This window comes from Chelonia mydas, chromosome 7, assembly GCF_015237465.2.
Source record: "Chelonia mydas isolate rCheMyd1 chromosome 7, rCheMyd1.pri.v2, whole genome shotgun sequence".
Lineage (NCBI taxonomy): Eukaryota > Metazoa > Chordata > Testudines > Cheloniidae > Chelonia > Chelonia mydas.
In genome coordinates this window covers 91,207,766-91,227,582 of record NC_057853.1, presented here as the reverse complement: position 1 = coordinate 91,227,582, position 19,817 = coordinate 91,207,766, and the positions used below count along the sequence as shown (strand labels likewise).

General features: G+C 38.4%; 1 protein-coding gene across 7 annotated transcripts in view; it reads right to left on the bottom strand.

Moving 5' to 3' along the window:
• Nucleotides 1-108: 108 nt before the first annotated feature.
• The window catches only part of TBC1D12 (TBC1 domain family member 12), a 95,217-nt gene continuing 75,508 nt past the window's right edge, over nucleotides 109-19,817 (bottom strand). For all 7 annotated transcript variants that reach the window (XM_043550722.1, XM_043550724.1, XM_043550723.1 and 4 more), the window contains 9 exons: nucleotides 15,327-15,444; nucleotides 14,830-14,936; nucleotides 12,799-12,879; nucleotides 9,287-9,381; nucleotides 8,784-8,855; nucleotides 7,696-7,824; nucleotides 7,319-7,428; nucleotides 5,456-5,714; nucleotides 109-1,909 (listed from right to left, as the gene is read on the bottom strand). In XM_043550722.1, the coding sequence (XP_043406657.1) occupies nucleotides 1,841-1,909; nucleotides 5,456-5,714; nucleotides 7,319-7,428; nucleotides 7,696-7,824; nucleotides 8,784-8,855; nucleotides 9,287-9,381; nucleotides 12,799-12,879; nucleotides 14,830-14,936; nucleotides 15,327-15,444 (1,040 nt within the window). In that variant the 3' untranslated portion in view covers nucleotides 109-1,840. The remainder of the gene's footprint in view (nucleotides 1,910-5,455; nucleotides 5,715-7,318; nucleotides 7,429-7,695; nucleotides 7,825-8,783; nucleotides 8,856-9,286; nucleotides 9,382-12,798; nucleotides 12,880-14,829; nucleotides 14,937-15,326; nucleotides 15,445-19,817) is intronic.

The following is a 19,817-nucleotide window of genomic DNA, read 5'->3' as shown; positions in this document are numbered from 1 at the left end:
TCTATCAGATTGAAGAGAAAAGTTTGGCAAGAAGTTTTTTTAGGCAAGAGTTTTCTCCTGTATTAAATTAAAGAAGATGCCCCCAAAAGGGAAAAGAGACGCAAGTACTTGTTCTGCTTATGAGTTTTATTTACACAGGATTGTTACTAGTGGTCTTAAATGAAGGCTAGATCCCTTCTATTTACAATTTTATATACATGTTTGTACTTGAAAAGTAAGAAAACTGTACAACAGAACTCAAAAACAAAAGACAAATAAATTGGATCCAATTAAAGTAGTGAATACACACAAGAAAAAATCTCAGACATTTTAACTTTAAATTGTATGTTATGAGTAGTATATTTAAATGTAGTTTTAAACCAGATAGCGACATAAAAAGTTGCACTACACTGTAATTCAAATCTTTAACCAGAACAAGTTATGCAGACTCTGCTTTTAACACTGGACAACTGAAAAAACCTCCCAAATTTAAAAATATGTAATGATAAATCTGACTTCATTTCCACAGAGGGACCAATTACAAAATCACAAGTAAGCAATTTATTTACATTAAATACTATCAAAAATGGACTCCGAAAGAGCAAGTGTTAGCTACTTAGAGTATTATCCGTTTTCAATTTCTAATCCCTAAGATCGAACATTGTGTTTTACATATTTTAGAAACTAGGAAATATCTGCTTGTGTGACATGTACCATATGATCTTAGATCTCATACAATTAAAAGAAAAAGCAAAGTATTGCCAAACAATATGCTTTTTGGATTTTTTAGTATTGCACACCATAAAAGAAAGTTTCAAAAACTATTCTGTCTGCATTTTTTTTTCAGCATTTTTGTGTGGGCTGAAATTTTTAGTATCAATGCTCCTGAAAACATACAGAGACTTGTCAGAAGATTTTTTTTAGTGTTTACCATCAAGCATAAGAGAGAACCATTTCTTTTATTAGTAATGATTAAGCAAGATAAACTGTTGGTGGCAAACAGTTCATGGAATATCCATTTAATTTTCCTTTAAGAAAGCTGCACACCCAACACTTCAAAAAACAAATGATTGAAACCATCTGTTACTCATGCTAACTAGATTAAGAATTGTTGCACCAGTATACCTACCCATGCTACCATTATACCTTAATTTGCAGTGTATACACACCTTTATAATACACTACAAATAATGGGCCTGATATTGCCACCATTTAAGTCAACTGGACTTTTGCTACTGACTTCATTTGTAGCAGGATAGGGCACAATATTTCCACAGTTCCTGAGTTAAATTTGCCTAAACTGAAGAATGAAGCTACAATTTAAGTGAGCTAAATAAGACATACCCCAATACTTTATATTATCTGGTACAAACATACCGAAACAAACTCATTTGGTCCACAATATTTCTTACTGGTTAATTGTGGTGGTAATTTTGTACCAGAGTGTTTGGTTCAGATAGCAGTACTTATTTAATATTTTCATCACTCCCCAAAAAAAGTGCCTTTGTGGTATTTGTAAAAAAAGTATGTCTAAATTTTTGTAAGTACCAACAAAAGTTATTACAAATATTTATTGCATTAAGCAGATTCTTTTTAAATATTAAATATGTATTACCCACTTCTCAGTTTCACAAGTTCTAGTATTTTGCTTTCTGTGAAAACAATTCTTCCCACAAAAAGCTATTTAATACTGGCAACAGGGTGAAGATTTCATCAATTTCTGCCACTGTACTCAGTCAAATACTGTCTCTTCTCGTGTTTCTTAAGCTTTTCTCTATAGTGGTTTTCACGTAAAAATGATGTAATAAATCCTTTTTAATCAAGTGGTTTTCTACATCAATAGACCTTTACATTATGGAGATTAGCTTTTCAGTGCTGGGCTATGGTTCTTGTCCCCTTCTTTGTTGTCCTTCATTAATGAGGCAAATACCTATAAATTAGTGTTAAAAAGGCAGGTTAAAATGATTTGCAGGTTTAAAAAAATAAATGTTAATTAAATATTAAAATAGTTATCATAACATAGGTTACCCTTATAAAGAGATCATAATACAGATGTTTTTCTCAGCAAGGATTTACATTTATCATAAACCTGAGGATCCCTACATTTCCCCTAATGTCTAATCTTTAGGCCAAGTGTTGTAACTGCCAACTCCACATGAAGAGACTGACTGAAAGGGACTAGAAGCCAGATACCACTAATCCTTACTGGCCACAATCAAGGCACTTCCCTTTCCACTCCATCCTATGGAGTACTCCCACACCTCCAGCTTCCTCCAGAAGCAAACAGAACTGAGCTCAGACATTTGACAGACAAAGCACTACCAAGTAGCCCAGCCCACATGATGGCTTCACTTAAAGTACCTGTTCTTCACTGCTCAGTGTGCAAGAGAGCCTGATACAGCAAAAAATGTGTTTAGCTTCTCTTTCATCCCAACCTTGGGTTTTGTACTCTTGTAGTCTGGTATAGATTTCAGCAGCAATAGTGCAAACATTTGCCGAATATTGGATTTTAAATATTTTTCTAAAACTTCCGAAGAAAGAAATTCTGGGCAAATATAGAAAAACGTGACCAGCTCCTGAGCTGCTGAAGCCCACAAGAGATTCAAATGCCACAATTCAAAGCTGCACTATATAGAAGCAAGAAATATTGCTGAAAAAGTGCCCTATATAAACTTTAAATCCTACATCTTAGTCAATTTCCCAGTTAGGAGATATTTTATATAATAAATAAGATTTAAGGTTTTACAATAAATATTTGTTTTCTGGCCTCTAACTATAGCATTTTCCCCACTGTTTCTGCACTGGAAAGTTGGTCTTATACAGGATCCTAAGGATGCCTGAGCCTATTCATTTTAGGGCAACCATTTTATTATGGTTCCCTTCAAAGCTCCATGACCATGGAGCAGGCAAAAAAACATAACTTCTCGTAACTCTTGTTCTTCAAGATGTGTTGTTCATGTCCACTCCAATTAGGTGTGTGTGCACCGCATGCACGGCAGCCAAAAAGGTTTTCCCCTAGTAGTATCCGTCGGGTCGGCTCAGGCACACCCTGGGGTCACGCCTTTATGGCGCTGGATACAGGACCCTGCCGACCGCCACACCCTCAGTTTCTTCTTGCCAGCTGCTCTGACAGAAGAGTAGGAGGGTGGATATTGGAAAAGACATGAACACCACATCTTGAAGAACAATTATGAGAAGGTAGGTAACTGTCCCCCCCCCCCCCGGAGTGCTGATTCATGTCAATTCCAATTAGGCGATTACCAAGTCCAAGTTTGGAGGCAGGGTCAGAGCTCAGGGGTTCACTGACTGCAGCACGGCTCTACCAAAGGCTGCATCGTCTCTGGCCTGCTGGGCGATAGTGTAATGTGAGGTAAAAGTGTATTGATGACCACATTGCTGCTCTGCATATTTCCTGGATTGGAACATGCTCCAGGAATGCAGCTGACAAAACCTGCGCCCTCACGGAGTTTGCTGTAAGTGAAGAGGCAGGTACCTTCGCAAGGTCGTAGCACGCCGGGATGCAGGACGTGATCCATGACTAAATCCTTTGGGAGCAGACTGGAAAGCCCTTTCATTCTGTACACTACTGCAACAAACAGCTGAATGGACTTCTGGAACGGTTTCATTTGCTCAATGCAAAAAGCTAATGCCTGGCGAACGTCCGAGTGACATTTTTGCTCTTCACTGCTAGAGCGCAGCTTAGGGTAGAAAACTGGGAGAAAGATATCCTGATTGATGTGAAACTGGGAGACAACCTTACGAAGGAAAGCTGGATGCAGTCTGAACTGAACTTTATCCTTATAGAACACAGTGTAAGGGGGATCTGATGTTAAGGCCTTGAGCTCAGACATCTCGTGGCTGACATGATTGCCACCAGAAACACCACCATGTAGGAGAGGTACAGCAGAGAACATGTTGCCAGTGGTTTGAAAGATGGCCCCATTAGTCTGAAAAGGACCAGGTTGAGGTCCCATGCTGGGACCAGCTGTCAGATGTGTGGGTATAGCCTGTCGAGGCCTTTCAGGAAACGACCGACCATGGGGTTGGCAAAGACCGACCACCTGTACCTGGATGGAAGGCAGAAATGGCAGCCAAGTGAACCTTTATTGATGACATGAACAACCCCTGCTGCTTGAAATGGAGAAGGTAGTCTGAGGGCTATGGACATGAGAGTTGGAAATGGACAGCGTTGTGCTGACCAGATTGAAAATCTCCTCCAGTTGGCCAGGTAGGTAGCCCTTGTGGAAGGTTTCCTACTGCCAAGGACGACTTGTCTGACCAGGTCCGAACAAGCGAGCTCTATTGGCAGGAGGCAACGTGACCTTCGATACGAAGGCTGAGCTCCCGTGGCCGTACATGAGTCTCACAGCGGGCTCCTACAGTGCTGCCCTGGGCATGGGGGAATGTCCCTTCTCGGGTCTTCTCTTCTTGTGGGGGACCAGAGAATGAGAAAGGTACCACCCACTGCCCTGTGCGGAGCTCCTATGAGGAAACGCCTGCCGGTGCCAAGAGTCTCTACTAGAGTCCTTTCTTGGCACCGACTCATGTCCTGACTGTGCCAGGGCACCACGTACCAGTGCTGAGGCGCTTGGCGTCTGCTCCGCAAAGCCAGGGTCCAAATGGGGAAACAAAGCAGCCTCCATCAGCAGTACCTTGAGGCGCTGCTCCCTCTCTTTTTGGGTGCTTGGCCGAAAACCCTTGCAGATCTTGCAGTGCTCCTTGAGGTGGCCTTCCCCAAGACACTTCAGGCAAGAAGTGTGAGGGTCATATGCTTGCCACAGTCTATTGAGGGTTTAAACCCCAGGGATTGAGGCATGCCCTGGTACAAAGGAAAAAAGGGGGTGGGGGGGGGCAAAAGGTGCACCCCCAACTAAATCATATCTAAATCTAAACTAATACAACTATACACTACATACAAACTATTTACATGAAGAAGTCAAGAAACTAGGGGAGTTGCACTTACAGAGCAAGAGCCATGAGCATTCCGGCCAACCGTCACAGGTGGTAAGAAAGAACTGATGGGGTGGCAGGTCGGCAGGGTTCTATATCCCGCGCCATAAAGGTATGACCCCAGGGGGGCACCTGAGCCGACCCGACAGATACTGCTAGGGGAAAAACTTTCTGGCTGCCATGCATGCGGCGGCATACCTAATTGGAACTGACATGAACAAGCACTTGAACAACTTCCTTTCCTGCACTTATTTACCAATGAAGGAAGTAGTAAGCAATCACCTCCACGAATGACACCAGATCTGCTCTTCAAATAGATAAGTAGGATGCACTTCACAGAAAGAGAGAGCAATCCAAACATATGCTTTTGATACAGTTTTGTTTGTTTTAAAAGTAGAATCAGACTTCCAGCAGAAAGTAGACTCTATAATGGAGTTACCCTACAGGTTCTGAATTTATACAGGCCACTGTCTATTTTGAGAAATGTGTATTAACTACTTCTATTCACATTATTATTTTCACTCACCTGGGCCCATTTTTTGTTACTGTTCTGCATCTGAATAGCTGCAATGCAACTAAAAAGCTTTTCTGATGTGATGTCTTCAGGCAGTTTTGTTAGAAACTGCGCTATATGAATGAAGTCCATCTGTAGGAGGATATCTTCATATAATCGAAGGATTCCTAATCCTGTTCTAAACAAAAACTCTTCTCCATCTCTACAAAAGACATCCCAGACTCGACAGGCCAGATCAAGTGGTAGTGACTTGCTGTAGAGTGTGAAGATCCTATAATTGTATAAAAAGGTAACTGGTTAGTGCTATTGTTTTGCTTCAGAAACATGATCAGATTCCATACCCTTCCCTTCTCTAGGTTGCTGAAAGCTATCAAATGACAAATTAGCACTGACATGTTCAAGAGCTAAATGTTTTCTAGTTTTATTCTTTGTCAAATAGTTGCAATTTTAAAAGCTAGCAGAGTTTTAAATGGTCCCCTAGAATCTGAATTCCCAATCTGAGATTATCTGCTATTTCCTTCCCATGCTACATTTGAGAGCCGCCTTCTTTCCCTCCCCCATAGAGCAATTCAGATATTTCCCACCCACCACAATCCAAATGTTTCCAAAGAAACAGTGTGGAGTAGGGATATACAACACTCTGAACAGGGCTTTTTCCTTGAATTTTGTTTTGGTTTAGGCTTCAGTAGTATTTTTGTCCACTTGGTTGGAAAAGGCTTGAGGCATCATATGGGCATGTTCACAAAACAAATTTTAGGTTGGTTGGCAGTTTCTGAATGATTTCATTTTTTAGGGTCGGGCCAAAATTTTGTTATTCTGGGAAATGATGGCATGAAATTTACTTGGGTGACAAGACATTAGACATTGGCAACATATACAATTCAGGACATTCGGGATCACTTCATTTCTAAATCCAGTCATTTCTGGGATGAAGTAAGACAGCTCTTCAATGCACACCACCTCACAAAACACTTTAGAGTCGTAAAAGGAGAATATTGGAATCCATTAAAAACTTGAGGAAACTTAGTTTGGGGCAAAAAATCTTTTTACATGTGTTTTGTATTGCCACCAATATAAACTCCTTTGAAGATGTGTGGAGGTAGCAACCTTTAATATTTTCTTTCCAATAAATTTTAATATATTTGATATAATAGCACTACCAGCCGATGTCTCTCATAGTTACCAATCATGGATCAACTCAATTAAAAGTGTTTTTAAAATGTTAATCTGTTAAATGTATATATAAATATGTATTATGGTACTTTGCCCACATTTTTAGAGTACTAACTTGTTTCCATTCTTCCATTATCTTTTTCTCTCCTGATTTTTAGTGTATTCCTCCAACTTGAACATTAAGTACTTTTATGTGTTTGTTATTTCTAAGTCTATCCTTTCACTTCAATTCTTATTCTTTTATTCTGCCTCTACCTTAGTTTTCCCTTCAGACTCTCCTCTTACTCTTTTATTCAGTATCCCTTTACTGCTCCCTCTACCACTACAACTGGACAAAAATGTCACTCCCTTGAGCCTCCTCCTTCCTGCAAAGGTTACAACTAAGCATCTCAACTATGTGGTATTGGAGCAAGGTCAAATGGCCTTTTAAATTAATTGTATCTTGTTTTCTATATGAACGCATGTGTTATTTCTACTTCTAGTTCATAAATGTACACTGATGTTGGAACTAGGTGCTGCTGCCAGGGCTGCCATGCAAAGTAATTCTCCAGGAGTTCATGAGACCCACAAAGTTTGAAGATAGTTTTGGTCCCACACAAACTCTTGACGTATACTGTACTTCTGCTGGGGGTGGGGGAGTGAAGCAAAATAGGGAAATCACAGGCAGTTGCTAAATCAGGTTTGCTGTGGCCATTAACTTACCAGTCTATCAAGTATATATCTGGAGTAAGACTATATGATTTGAAGTGAAGAAATAGTTTTGGGAGATTTTCTTCAAAGAATACTTCAAACGCTGCAAAATATTTCAGCATCTGTAGGGGGGGAAGTATCACAAAAATTGAAGATCTTCAAACCTTAAAACTTGTCCATAGTACAACAAATTCTGTTTTTTTATTTCTCTCTAGAAATGAATGTCTTTAGGTAATTAATCACACTAGCTTGATTGTCTAATTCTAACCATCATTAGAAATTGTTTGCTATCCAAACAACTGAAGGATTAAAAGGTTACTAATAGTAAGAATATGTTCTGAATGAAAGAACAAAATCAAAGTTTAATACTTTACAATCTGTTAGCATACCATGCTGTGATCCACACGAAAAAAGGCCAGCTGGCATGGCTTGTTTAGGAGGTTTGCAAAGGCAATGAAAGCATCTGCCTCTTCCAGATTGAGAATGAGTACTGCGGCAATGAAGGACATCCCTTGTACCTTCAATGGGGAAGTGCAATTAGCACACAAAAAATAAATAGCACAGTATCTTAAATGTTTGTAAATGCAAATATTTATAATCTGCAATATGTCATTAACCAGTTAGACAAAATTTTGAGATGTATACAAAACAACATGATTAAGTAAAGGCAAAATGTTAAAGCAGTAATTTACAAAATTCTTTACAACATGTAGCTAAAAACAGCGAAAACATGGCTCCAAGAAAATCATCTTTATTTTGCAGAAGCAAGTTGGGGATGTTTGTCACTGAGCTTCCAGGAAGGCCTTGGGTGATCAAAAGGTGCTCTGGGACTTGGAATGCTCCCTCTCTGTAGGGAAGACAACAGACTGGATGCAGAGCTCATTAGCTCAGCAAAGACAGAGTTTGGTCCCAAATTCGTTGTTAGGATATGGAAAAACTGCTAGAGGGAAATAAATCACATGGAAAAGGGTACAGGCACAGCCAACTAGGTTGGAACAGAGACAACACTCTAGTTACACAGTTGACTCTACTGTAACATTCCCATTAGCCAATGCCATTTGTTCTCATGCCCCCAGCTCACACTCCCTAAGTGCATATATAAATAGTTAGCTACATTTAAATTTTACACCTCTGACTTCTCTGCTCCTAGATTTTCAGGTAGCAAAGTGCCTATCAATTTCTCCTACTGTTTCTACCTGCTGACATGTTTCACCTCCATCTTATCTAGACAACAGTGTTTGGGACTTTTTAAAAGAGCATTGTAATAGCAACAATCTACTTTCTTTACAGAACTTCCTGACCTGTAATAACTGACCATAACATCAAGTAGTTTTTCAGAGATATATGCATCATATGCTCATAAAGATGGGAACTACTTTTAAAACTGCTGGTAGCACAGCACAATAAAAGTTCAGAGAACTAGAAGCTTTGATATCTACACTATTAAAATATATCAGTGTATAGAGCAAATACTTACATATCCCACATCAGGTCTGTAACACGTATATGCTCCTAAGACACTATGCAAGAGATCATGATATGGACCTCCCTTGGGGAGAGAAAAAAATGTGAATACTTTTGTAAAGCTTTCCTCAATGTAGGTAACTAAACCAATCAATTATTATTTTAAGTTTCAAAGGCGAGACCCTAAATTACTATGCTATTCATAACTACTGAATCCCCAACTTCACCATACACATTAATTTTGCTTCAGGATCTACAATTTTAAAAAGCAATTCTTAATATGGTGTTACTCTCAAGAATACCACCACTGCTACATAAAAAACATATATGGCGTCTTGCGTTCAAGGGCTACAAAATCTCATCTCAACTTCTTTCATGTATTTTGAATGGACACCTCCAGTGCAAATATACTTCATTCAAATGACACCACAAGCTCTTCAACTCTTGACATACAGTACATAATGTGAATTCACAAAGTTATGGCCTCTTCATGAAACAGATTTTAAAACCTCTCACCTTCTGAAAAATATAGAAGGACGGAAATGTGCGTGATATATCCAGCTTAATTAGTTCCAGGCTGGCCTCACGGTCAGCAACAGACACACCTGCATCTGCAAGTAAACAAAAAAAGCCACTCAGGAAAATGGATAAAATATGCTATTCTATAGACATTTCTTTAGGAGTCAATATGAAGTCACACATGCATATGCAGAAGGAACTTCAGGAAATTGTCAGTGTTTAAAACAGGAGAGAAAAAAAGTTAATTCTTGTTCTCTGAATGTACTTCCTCCACAAAGCCATATTGTAAGAGTTGCATACCTGGGAACATACTGAGAGAACTTTTTTGAAAGAAGAAAAGGAGTACTTGTAGCACTTTAGAGACTAACCAATTTATCTGAGCATAAGCTTTCGTGAGCTACAGCTCACTTCATCGGATGCAAGTTGCATCCGATGAAGTGAGCTGTAGCTCACGAAAGCTTATGCTCAAATAAATTGGTTAGTCTCTAAGGTGCCACAAGTATTCCTTTTCTTTTTGCGAATACAGACTAACACGGCTGTTACTCTGAAACCTGTTTTTTGAAAGAGAGGCTATTTAGTTTACAATAACTGGAGTTCTTTTAGATGCCTTTCTCCACATGGATCTCACTGTAAGTGTATGTGACCCCTACGCATAACCTAGAATATTTTAGCCTGCAATGTCTGTTAGAGGCTGCGTACCCCTCCTTGCACACCCTAACTCCCCCCACCTCCAAGACAGGAACCCCTCTAAGGCATGCTACAGATGTTTCTTGAGCCCTTGTAGAGAGCACCCTAACTGTAGAGCAGAGGTAAGCAACGTTTCAGAAGTGGTGTGCCGAGTCTTCATTTATTCACTCTAATTTAAGGTTCTGCGCGCCAGTAACACTTTTTAACGTTTTTAGAAGGTCTCTTTCTATAAGTCTTTAATATATAACTAAACCATTCTTGTATGTAAAGTAAATAAGATTTTTAAAATAAGAAGCTTCATTTAAAACTAAATTAAAATGCAGAGCCCACTGGACCAGTGGCCAGGACCCGGGCAGTGTGAGTTCCACTAAAAATCAGCTCGCGTGCCACCTTTGGCATGCATGCCATAGGTTGCCTACCCCTACTGTAGAGGGATGGAAATGCTTATTCATAGCATACAAGATCTTAATACCATCAGTTCCATTAAAATCAGGCTCATGTAATACCCAATTGGTGCTGCAGGCTGAGGAAGCTCTTTGGCACCCTAATCCTTCCCTGCCGCAAGTCTTTGAGATCACTGCCTCACTTCTGTGTCCAGAAACTATATAAGTATCAGATCAGTGAAAAATCAGGCTTTTCTTGTTTCTCCAATTTCTCAGCAAAAAAAAAAAAAAAGGTTTCTGCCCACTGATACCTGGAACATTCCCTTATTTTGTAAAATTGATCAGGTCAACACAAGAAAATAAGATTCGTTACAGTAAGTTCTTGCTGCCTCGATCCCCTCCTGCTCCTCCCTGTCCCTGACCTCCCCACCACCCAATTTGCAACCTCCATGTTGTATTATGCCCCTAAACGGCCAACTCCTATTGAAAACCAGTTCTAGAATCACATGGCTAGAGTCACACAACTCCTATAGTGAGGCTCTGGAGGCAATGTCATGAAGGAGAACCAGAATTAACAACAGCCACTTTACTAATCCAGAATTGTCCCTCTAGTAATTCAAGAATTGCCAACTAGCTTTTTCAATTGGTTAGCAGCAACCACTAAGAACTCTTTGACATCAAGATACCACATGGCAATCTGCTTAAAGACAGGTTTCAGGAACTGCACTGTCGTGAAAGCTGGAGTATATTAGTTTTAAATAAATTAAAGTAGAATGGAAAATTAATATTAATTTCTGTAACTCATTTCAAGTTGGCTCTTAACAGTGGTGTTTTGTTTTTTTTTAAATCTTCCTGGACTACAAAAAAAGTCACTTTGTGAAATTTCATTTTCTCTTATTAAATGTGTATAAAATTCAGAGTAAGTAAAAATTTAAGTTTCCATTAATAAATGCTCATCAGTAAAATAAATACTGTCGTAGGCGGTAGCCATACCTGCCAACATTTAAAAGCTAGAAAGTTATTTGAGGAGAAAAATAGAGAAAACTTGAAAATACATGAGATTAGAAAAGCTTTTGGAAAGATGTTAAAAAGAAGATTAATATTTTGCTAAAAGAATTAAGGCCAATCTAAATACATAAAGTAAAATCTCTGGTATTTTCTGGACTTCTCTACAGAATCAACTACCAGATCTTCCTGCTCTTGAAAACATGGGGGCGGGGGGAGAGAAAAGGGGGGTAGAAACATACTTCAAGTCCATTTGGTTTGGACTTCCCTTGTACATTTATAAGAAAAGCAACATAAATACAATATGAATACGTTAAACCGGAGCTAGAGCCCCATTTTTCCTTTTTAAGAGTTTCAAGAAAAAGCAACTGAACATTCTGCTTGAAAGGTGATACTACTAATAAAAAAAATTAAAATCAAACTGATGGTGGTAATACAGTGCAAAAACAAAAAGGATATTAAAGTCATTTAAACATGTATGCCAAAGATAATCAAGCTTCGTGTCATACTCATATACACAAAGATTTTTAAAAACAGTTTGCCTCAGATTAGTCACAGATGTTGACTGAGGAAAGCCTGAGTAATTTACTGGCAAAGAAAATTTGGATGATCTAAGCAGAAATGTGGACAAAAATATTTTCACATGACTGCTATGTTTTTGAGCCTGTGTGTTTTGAAAAAAACAAAGTGATTGTTATGGTAGTAAACATTTTATTAACCTCTACAAAAACAGTACCCCTACTTAAAGTACAACAAAATAAAAATAATTTTATGAAATGACATTTTATAGGAAAAATCTCAGTAAAAGCAGCACAATAAACCACCACTTATGGCAAGGATTTTTTCAACAATAAAAGTAAGCCATCCCCCGCAACATGTAACTGAAGAAATTTGGGACAAAATTGGAAAATGCAGAGGATTTAAAATTACACAGATGTATGTATATAAACAAATGTTAATATCCCCATTTTACAGATCTGAGAGGGCCAAAAGGGTCTTGCGGTTAGGAACCAGACTGGGACGAAGACCTCAGGCAAATCACTTAATCTCTTCATCTCTCAGTTTCCCATCTCTAAAACGGTTGCTAATACTTTCCCATCTCAGGGCTGTTGTAAGGACGTCGTCATCACTGGATTTTCAAAGACTCAAAAGGAAAAACATTAACTTAAAAATTAATTTTGACATTAAGAAACTGCTCCCGCCAACATGTCTTTTTGCAGGCACCTCTCTTGGCCTGGGGAGTGCTAGAGGGTATCCACTCGGTGACCTGCTACAAGAAAAAAGCATCAAGGACAAACTGGACCTGAACACACTGAAGGTTTTAATTCTCATCTGAACTGAACCTCTGAGCCTTCAGACATTTGCCCATCTGTATGTCAAACCATACAAAAAGCCCTGCAAATCATGTTTGGTATTATCATTGTAAGAACACACCTTCTATATCATTCTCTGAATTTGTCTCACTGAAGCTTTTCCATCGTTCCTTGGCTCTGGATAAGAAGATTTCATAGAGTTCTGCAAAACAACATAGCAAAAACATAGCCAACATACACAACCATAATGAAAAATAATCAAAACAGAACTCTTTAGCTCTGGTCTCTATTGCCCCCTCCCCCCGAAATAATCTATAGTCTAGGATCTTAAAATGAGAAAATCCATTAGATGAGGTTACTAAAATTTCACTGCATTACACTTTTACACATATAGAGTTCCAGAGATATCTACTGTATTATGCTTTGTTCGGTGATGAATATTCAAATCAACAAAGAAACAAAAATCCTTGTTTTCATTACACGTTTACTGAAACAAACCCACTTGTAAAAGCACAAGAGTACTGTGTCCAGTTCTGGGAAAGATGTGGACAAACTGGAGAGAGTCCAGAGGAGAGCAACAACAACGATAAAAGGTTTAGTAAACCTGACCTCTGAGGAAAAGTTTAAAAACTGGGTATGTTTAGTCTTGAGAAAAGACGACTGGGGGAGGGGGTCAATAAGTCTTCGAATATGTTAAAGGCGGTTATAACGAGGATAGTGATCAATTGTTCTCTGTTCCATGTCTTGTATTCTCATACTTCCTTAGTCTCACCAAATTTACATGTCTTATGGAAGGCTCAAGAATTATCACTTATTTTTAGAATGAAAAGCTAGTAAATTTACTTTGAAGTTTCCATTAAAAATTGATATTATAAAGAACTTGTGAAGGTGCAACCAATCAGTGTTTGATTGTACACTGCTTTTTACCCCTGAAGACGTGTCTTGGCCTACCCAAACTGCTACTTTTACAGCGTTTGGGATTGGGAAATTTATTTTTTATTTGCAATTAAAAAAAAAAAAACCACACACACACCACAAAACTATCAGGCAACTGAACCATCACTCCTCTTTCCTAAACATTGGCATAGTATACCAGAGCTTTTCCTCTATGTCATGTCTTCAACAGAATTTAGAAGAGCTATTCTACCTGTCTTTTAGCTATATAAAAAAAGAGTTTATTTGCTGTGTTTTATTTGCTATTCACCAACAGTCCATAGCATCAGAGCACTTTATTAAAAAAAACCCACAACAACAACAAAAAACCACACATATACCAGGCAGAGTACTCATTAATAGTATATACAATATATAAGGAATAGAATAGCACTTAGTTGGACATTATGCTCTTGCAAACACTCATTTTGATAGCCTTGGTTAAATGCCTGATGAACTGAAATAGTTTTGAAGCAGGTCAATATTTAAAACTTGTGCAATGCATAAAATTTTGTAAAAATTGTGTGAATGAAGTTAGCACCAAGTTTTAAACACAAGTCAGCCTTTTTATTCTTTTTTAAATGAGCTGGAGGTCATTAGAGCATATTATAACCACACTCATTTAAGTACATATTATTCAAGCATTCCCCCTGCCCACACAAAAATCACAAATACCTAAATTCAGTCCTCAACTTAGATTTTTAATTACTCTCATCCACAAGTGAAAAAAACATTCCTTTATGTATCTTTGGGGAAAAATGTGTCTTTATACGCAAAAGGTGTGCCCCAGAATAAAAAGTTGTGCAATTTTTTTTATAGTAGTTACACAGCAATGAAAAGAGGTGTTTAGAATGGAAACAAAAAGTCCTCATAGCTCACAAAGGACTCTGCTTATAAGGCTGTGAAATATTATTTCTATAATAAATACATCCTAAAAGGTGTCAGTGGTTTTCTTCAAATCTGACTTTTTTCTTCATTTTAAAAACTGTATTAAACTCACTATATTCTGACCTTTTTAAAAGAAAAAGCTTCATATAAGCTGACAACCATTCAGTGGCAAAGTGCAAGATTTCTGATTACCTGATCTGTAAAAGGGATCATCCCCCCATATCAGAGACAGCAAACAAAGGAAAGAAAGGGGGGGGGGGGGGAGATAGGTACACATTTGGATAAACAAAGTAAAGAATTGTGCATAAAAGTATGTATACATGACACGCACCATGAGTAATATTTAATTCATTTCCTACAGCTAGACTCCAGACCTTCCCACGAACACTTGGGGGTAACCCCTGCCACCACAATTCTCGAACTCTTCGGGTAGTACGCCTAGGGGAAAAAAAAAAAAAAAAAAAAAACAGGAAATTTAGCAATTTCTGTTTCCTGACCTCACTGAGCAGTTTAGCAGTAACATAACATGCTACTACCCAAGTCAAAATTTGAAGCTCTCTGCTTATGTTCTTGGACTGAAAAGGGTTAAGGCCACAATGCCTAGCAGCCCTCTGTAAGGAACATCTCATGTTGCTATAATAATTCTTCATCACATCTGAGGCACTAATGATGGGATATAAACTTTCTTTGGCTAGTAGGATCAGTCCAACATATGGTCAGGAGTATGGAGAAAGAACATTAAGTTGGTGGTTCCTCTGTGTTCTAAGAGGAGAAAAAAAACCAAACCACATTTGTATTAGACTTACACTAGAAAAAACATTTACTCACATGCCTTCCCAGTTAGGTAATATTTCATTGATCCAAATCACCATAGCACTAGCAATATTTTCCTCTTGCTTGAATCGTTCTTTCATTATTCTTTTCCTTTTATGTGCTTCTTTAATTTCTAATGTTAAAACAGACAACGTTTTAATGCATGATACTATAGGAGCACTGAGTTAGATAATTAAATATTCTGATAGTCTCCGGAAAAGGTCAAAGCTAAGAGTTAGACATATGAAAAATACATTTGCATATGAACTGCTTCAGAGACTGAAAGCAGGGATTATCAATTAGTTTTTTAAATAAACTCATTTCCCTAGAAGACAAGTCATGTACAAATACATAGGTCTTCTTACATGCCTCGTTGTTAGCTTAAAATGTAGTCCTGCTTTGAAAAGTGACTATAAAAATAGCAATGCAGTGTTCCACGTTTACTGTAGCTAAAGGATTTCCATGTCAAATGTACTCAGTTTATCATAAGTGTTTTTCTCCAAACCCAACCATGCAAATCAATCTTGGGTCCTGAGACTCAAGCTGGCTTCTATCCTTTCATAGATCACCCCCCAAAAAGGGTCAAATTGGGAAGCACGGTGAGGGTTTAGATGCTCTTGTGACACAAAGCAATCCAGTCTTTCCACCATCTAATGCCATGTTTCTTCCTCCATTATAGTCTGTTTCCATGACAGCAGCATCTTTCTCAATGGTTTTCTTATATGTCATCTATTGGTTTCCTCTTTTCCGACTTCTCCCAGGTAGTATCCAATCCAGGGCTTGTCTAGGAATACAGTTTTTCGATATCTGTACAACCGGTCTAAAACTACAATCTTCTTTCTCAAATAATTGTCTTTACAGTCTGCTGGCCAGTCCTTTGTGCCATATATCAGTTGTTGGTTACTTAATCCCACCAGCAGACACTAAGTATTCTTCGCAAGCATCTCTGATGGAATGGATTAAGTTTCCTGTTGTAGGTTTCTGGCATCTGCCAAGTTTCAGAAGCAGATAATGTGAGTGTCACAATGGCACCACAAAACTTGATCTTTGTTCTTGTGTGAATCTCATTGCTTTTCTGGACAGCTGCTAGCATTGAAAAAGGCTCCACTTGCCTTCCACTTCTTTATGGAGTTGGCCATCGGCACTAACTGTGCTTCCAAGATACACAAACTCGTTAGCCATGCTGTATACTTCATCATCACATCTGTACCATCACTGCTAACTCCTCCTTCAATGATCATGACTTTCATTTTCTTCCGGATAATTCTTAATTCTACTTTGGTGACCTTACATTTGTCATTGGTACTGGTCTTTTTCATAGCATCATCATCATCATCGTGTCCAATAGAACACGTCATCTGCAAAGGAGATCCTGAAGTTTTCCTCTACTCCATATAATGGTTTCTTCCTTTTATGATGCTTTTCACGTCACAATCTATCACAATGCAGAAGAGGAAAAGCGATAAAATGCATCCCTGTTGTGCTCCAGTGACTATATCAAATCAGATAGTCTCTCCATTTTGTCTTTACACAGCATCTTGAACCTTCATACAGCATCCTGGCCCATGTCATGATCTTTCTAAGAAGCCCATATTGTCGCAAGACCTTCCATAGCAACTCTATAAATGCAGTCCAAAGTTTTGGTGAAATCTATAAAGTTCAAGATTAATCTTCTCCTGTAAGCAAGGCCTTTCTCAATCAATCTCAGGGTGAAGATGTAGTCAGTACACAATCTTTTTGGTCTAAAGCCTACTTGCTCAGGATGCAGTTTTTCATCTATGACCAGTTCCCCCACCCCCCAATAGTGCACTACAGAACACTTTTCCAGTATAACAGCCGTGTTAGTCTGTATTCGCAAAAAGAAAAGGAGTACTTGTGACACCTTAAATTGGTTAGTCTCTAAGGTGCCACAAGTACTCCTTTTCTTTTTCCAGTATAGAAAGTAGCATTATTCCTTGCCAGATGTTGCTTATCAGGGGTTTTCCTTTTTTTGGAATTTGTAGATCACACCTTTCTTCCCTCTTCTGGGCAGAATTCTCTCCCTTAAACTGTATCACAAAGGGTATATTTTTGCATGAACTACCACCTCCTCCACAGCTTTACACATTTTAGCCGTGATCTTATCTTGACCTGGCACTTTGCCATTTTTAGCTGCTTCTTGTTTCTGCTTCTGAAATTTCTAGCAGTGAGATTTAATTCTTCACATCCATTGGAATTGTTGGCCCTGGCTAGTTGAGTACTTCATTAAAATATTCTCACCATTGTTCCTTTTGTTCTACTTTCATTAAAAATCTTCCATCTTTTGCTTTTATGATACCTCCACATGCTGCTTTGACTTTTTTCTTTTCTGTCAAGCCATTCTCTCTTATCTTTCCAATACAACTTCTTTATCTTTCTCTACATACCCCTGTTGCAGCATGCATTGTTGTTCCTGCTGTCATATTGCTGGTGCTTGCCTCTTTTAAAAGGGGAACAGACAGACAAAAAGCTGAGATTCTGGAGCAAACGATGGCAGCTTAGAGGACGTGGTAGTAAAACATTCCACCATGTACCAGCCTAGTCCAAAAGTTCTGGAGGAAAAATATTCCCACAACTGCATGTGCATCCCACTATCTTTAGTTTTGTAAATAACCATATGTTTCATTATTCTCCACTGGAACCTAAAAAACAACTCTTAAGATTATTTTGACTCTGCTGAGCTAATGAGAGGAAGAGCACAGTAATAGCTCATTTTTATCACTGAAGTTAGCAGATGTGCCTCAATATGCACAAGGAGCGTATCTGTCCAGTAAGAAGGTACTATTTTTAGTCACTTTTCGAAGCAGACACTCCCTTCCAGCATGTGTATTGTGCGCGATTCCATATAAACAATCAAATGGCTGCTCTTTAACACGCTAACATTTTGCTTTCATTCTTGAATATGGAAGAAGTGCCTTGGTACAAGTTAGCATATAAAAAAAGTATTTTTCTTTTGTTTTGGGTTTGTTTGTTTTAAGGTCATGGGAGATAGTCTTTCTTTACAGGATATGATTACGAAGCAGAGATAGAAACATTGCTACTGCCTGTTCAGCCATCATGCGCTTTGCCAATCAGCAGATCACAATCCCAAGAGAACTCTTTGTCCAACTGTATTCAGAAAGCAACTGACGGTTAGTCCAGTGGCGGCATAAATACTCCTGAAAGAATAGTGCCCAACATCTACTGCTGGTTTTCAAAATTTAAAAAACTTTAGAGGTATGGGATTTCTCCTCAAGCCATATGAGTGGCAATCTATTTTTAGATTACTGCACAGTACTGCATAATTTGATAAAGTGTTTGCATTAAAATAACCTCAGACAGAAACTACTGAAGAACACACACACATAAGCAAAAGCTCTCTTCTTACAGCAAAGTCTTTGACAAGCCAAGAAATTATATGTTTTAGAAGATGTTAAGCTTATCAGAATTGTAATTAATCTTCGGAGAAACCCCACAGGACGTAAGTCATCTACTCAACGATTATAGGTTATTACCAAATTTCCAAGTTAATTAAATAAAGCCAGTAGTTTGGACCAACAGAAATCTGATTAGAATGAATACAAAATAGAAGCACTCCTTTAGCACGATTAACACTGCTATATACAAAATGTCTAGTAAAGCGAGTTCTACACCATGTTCTGCCAAAGGCATGTTTTTTACCTCTATTGTAGCTGTATGTCCCGAGCATCTGAATTTACAGCAGTTCTTACACACTGGAGAATTCCATCAATCACAGTGTAACTACAGTAAATTATAGCTAGAGCATTAGCAACAATAGTGAAGTTTAAAATCCAAACATCTGCATTCTAAACCCACTTTCAGTTATTCAGTTTTCTGAAACTTTCACCTATTGGGATTCAGTTTAACAGGCTTTATCTCTTCCAGGAAGAGGACTCTGGTTTTGCTTAAACCTTTTTTTTTTTTAAATTCAGTTATTCTTGATTGTACACAGAGCAAAATTATTTTCCTGTGATAAAAAGGATCCACTATCTTCCTCTCCTTGTTTTGTTTTTTAAAGAGGAAGGTCTAGCACTGAAATGGCTCATGGTAAAATACTGAAGTTTGGCCTTGCACTGAGATGTGTTGTGGCACTGAAGGAAATGGTATTCTGTTGAAAACTGATCTGGATTCAGCTGTGTTAAAGCCATTGATCATTTAGTATATTCAGCTGAAGTGTCACAGTTTGTTTTTAACCGCTTTTTATTGAAACTGAAGGTAAGCTATGCAGTACACCTTATCTAGTGTGCACTAGAACAATATGCATGAAATGCTGCATTTTATCAAGTGTGCAGTAGGCCATGCACAGTTAATAAAAACAAGATCTGCAGGAGTCCTCATCTCATGCAGTGTACCTTTTGCAAGGGGTACAGTGAATGGGGCAGAGTTCTGCAGTCCCTTGCCTTAGTCACTCTGCATCTTTTAGATATGCAAGGTATGGAGACCTACCCTCTGCCTCCATACATCTTGTAGGGTAACACTTTGCAGGTC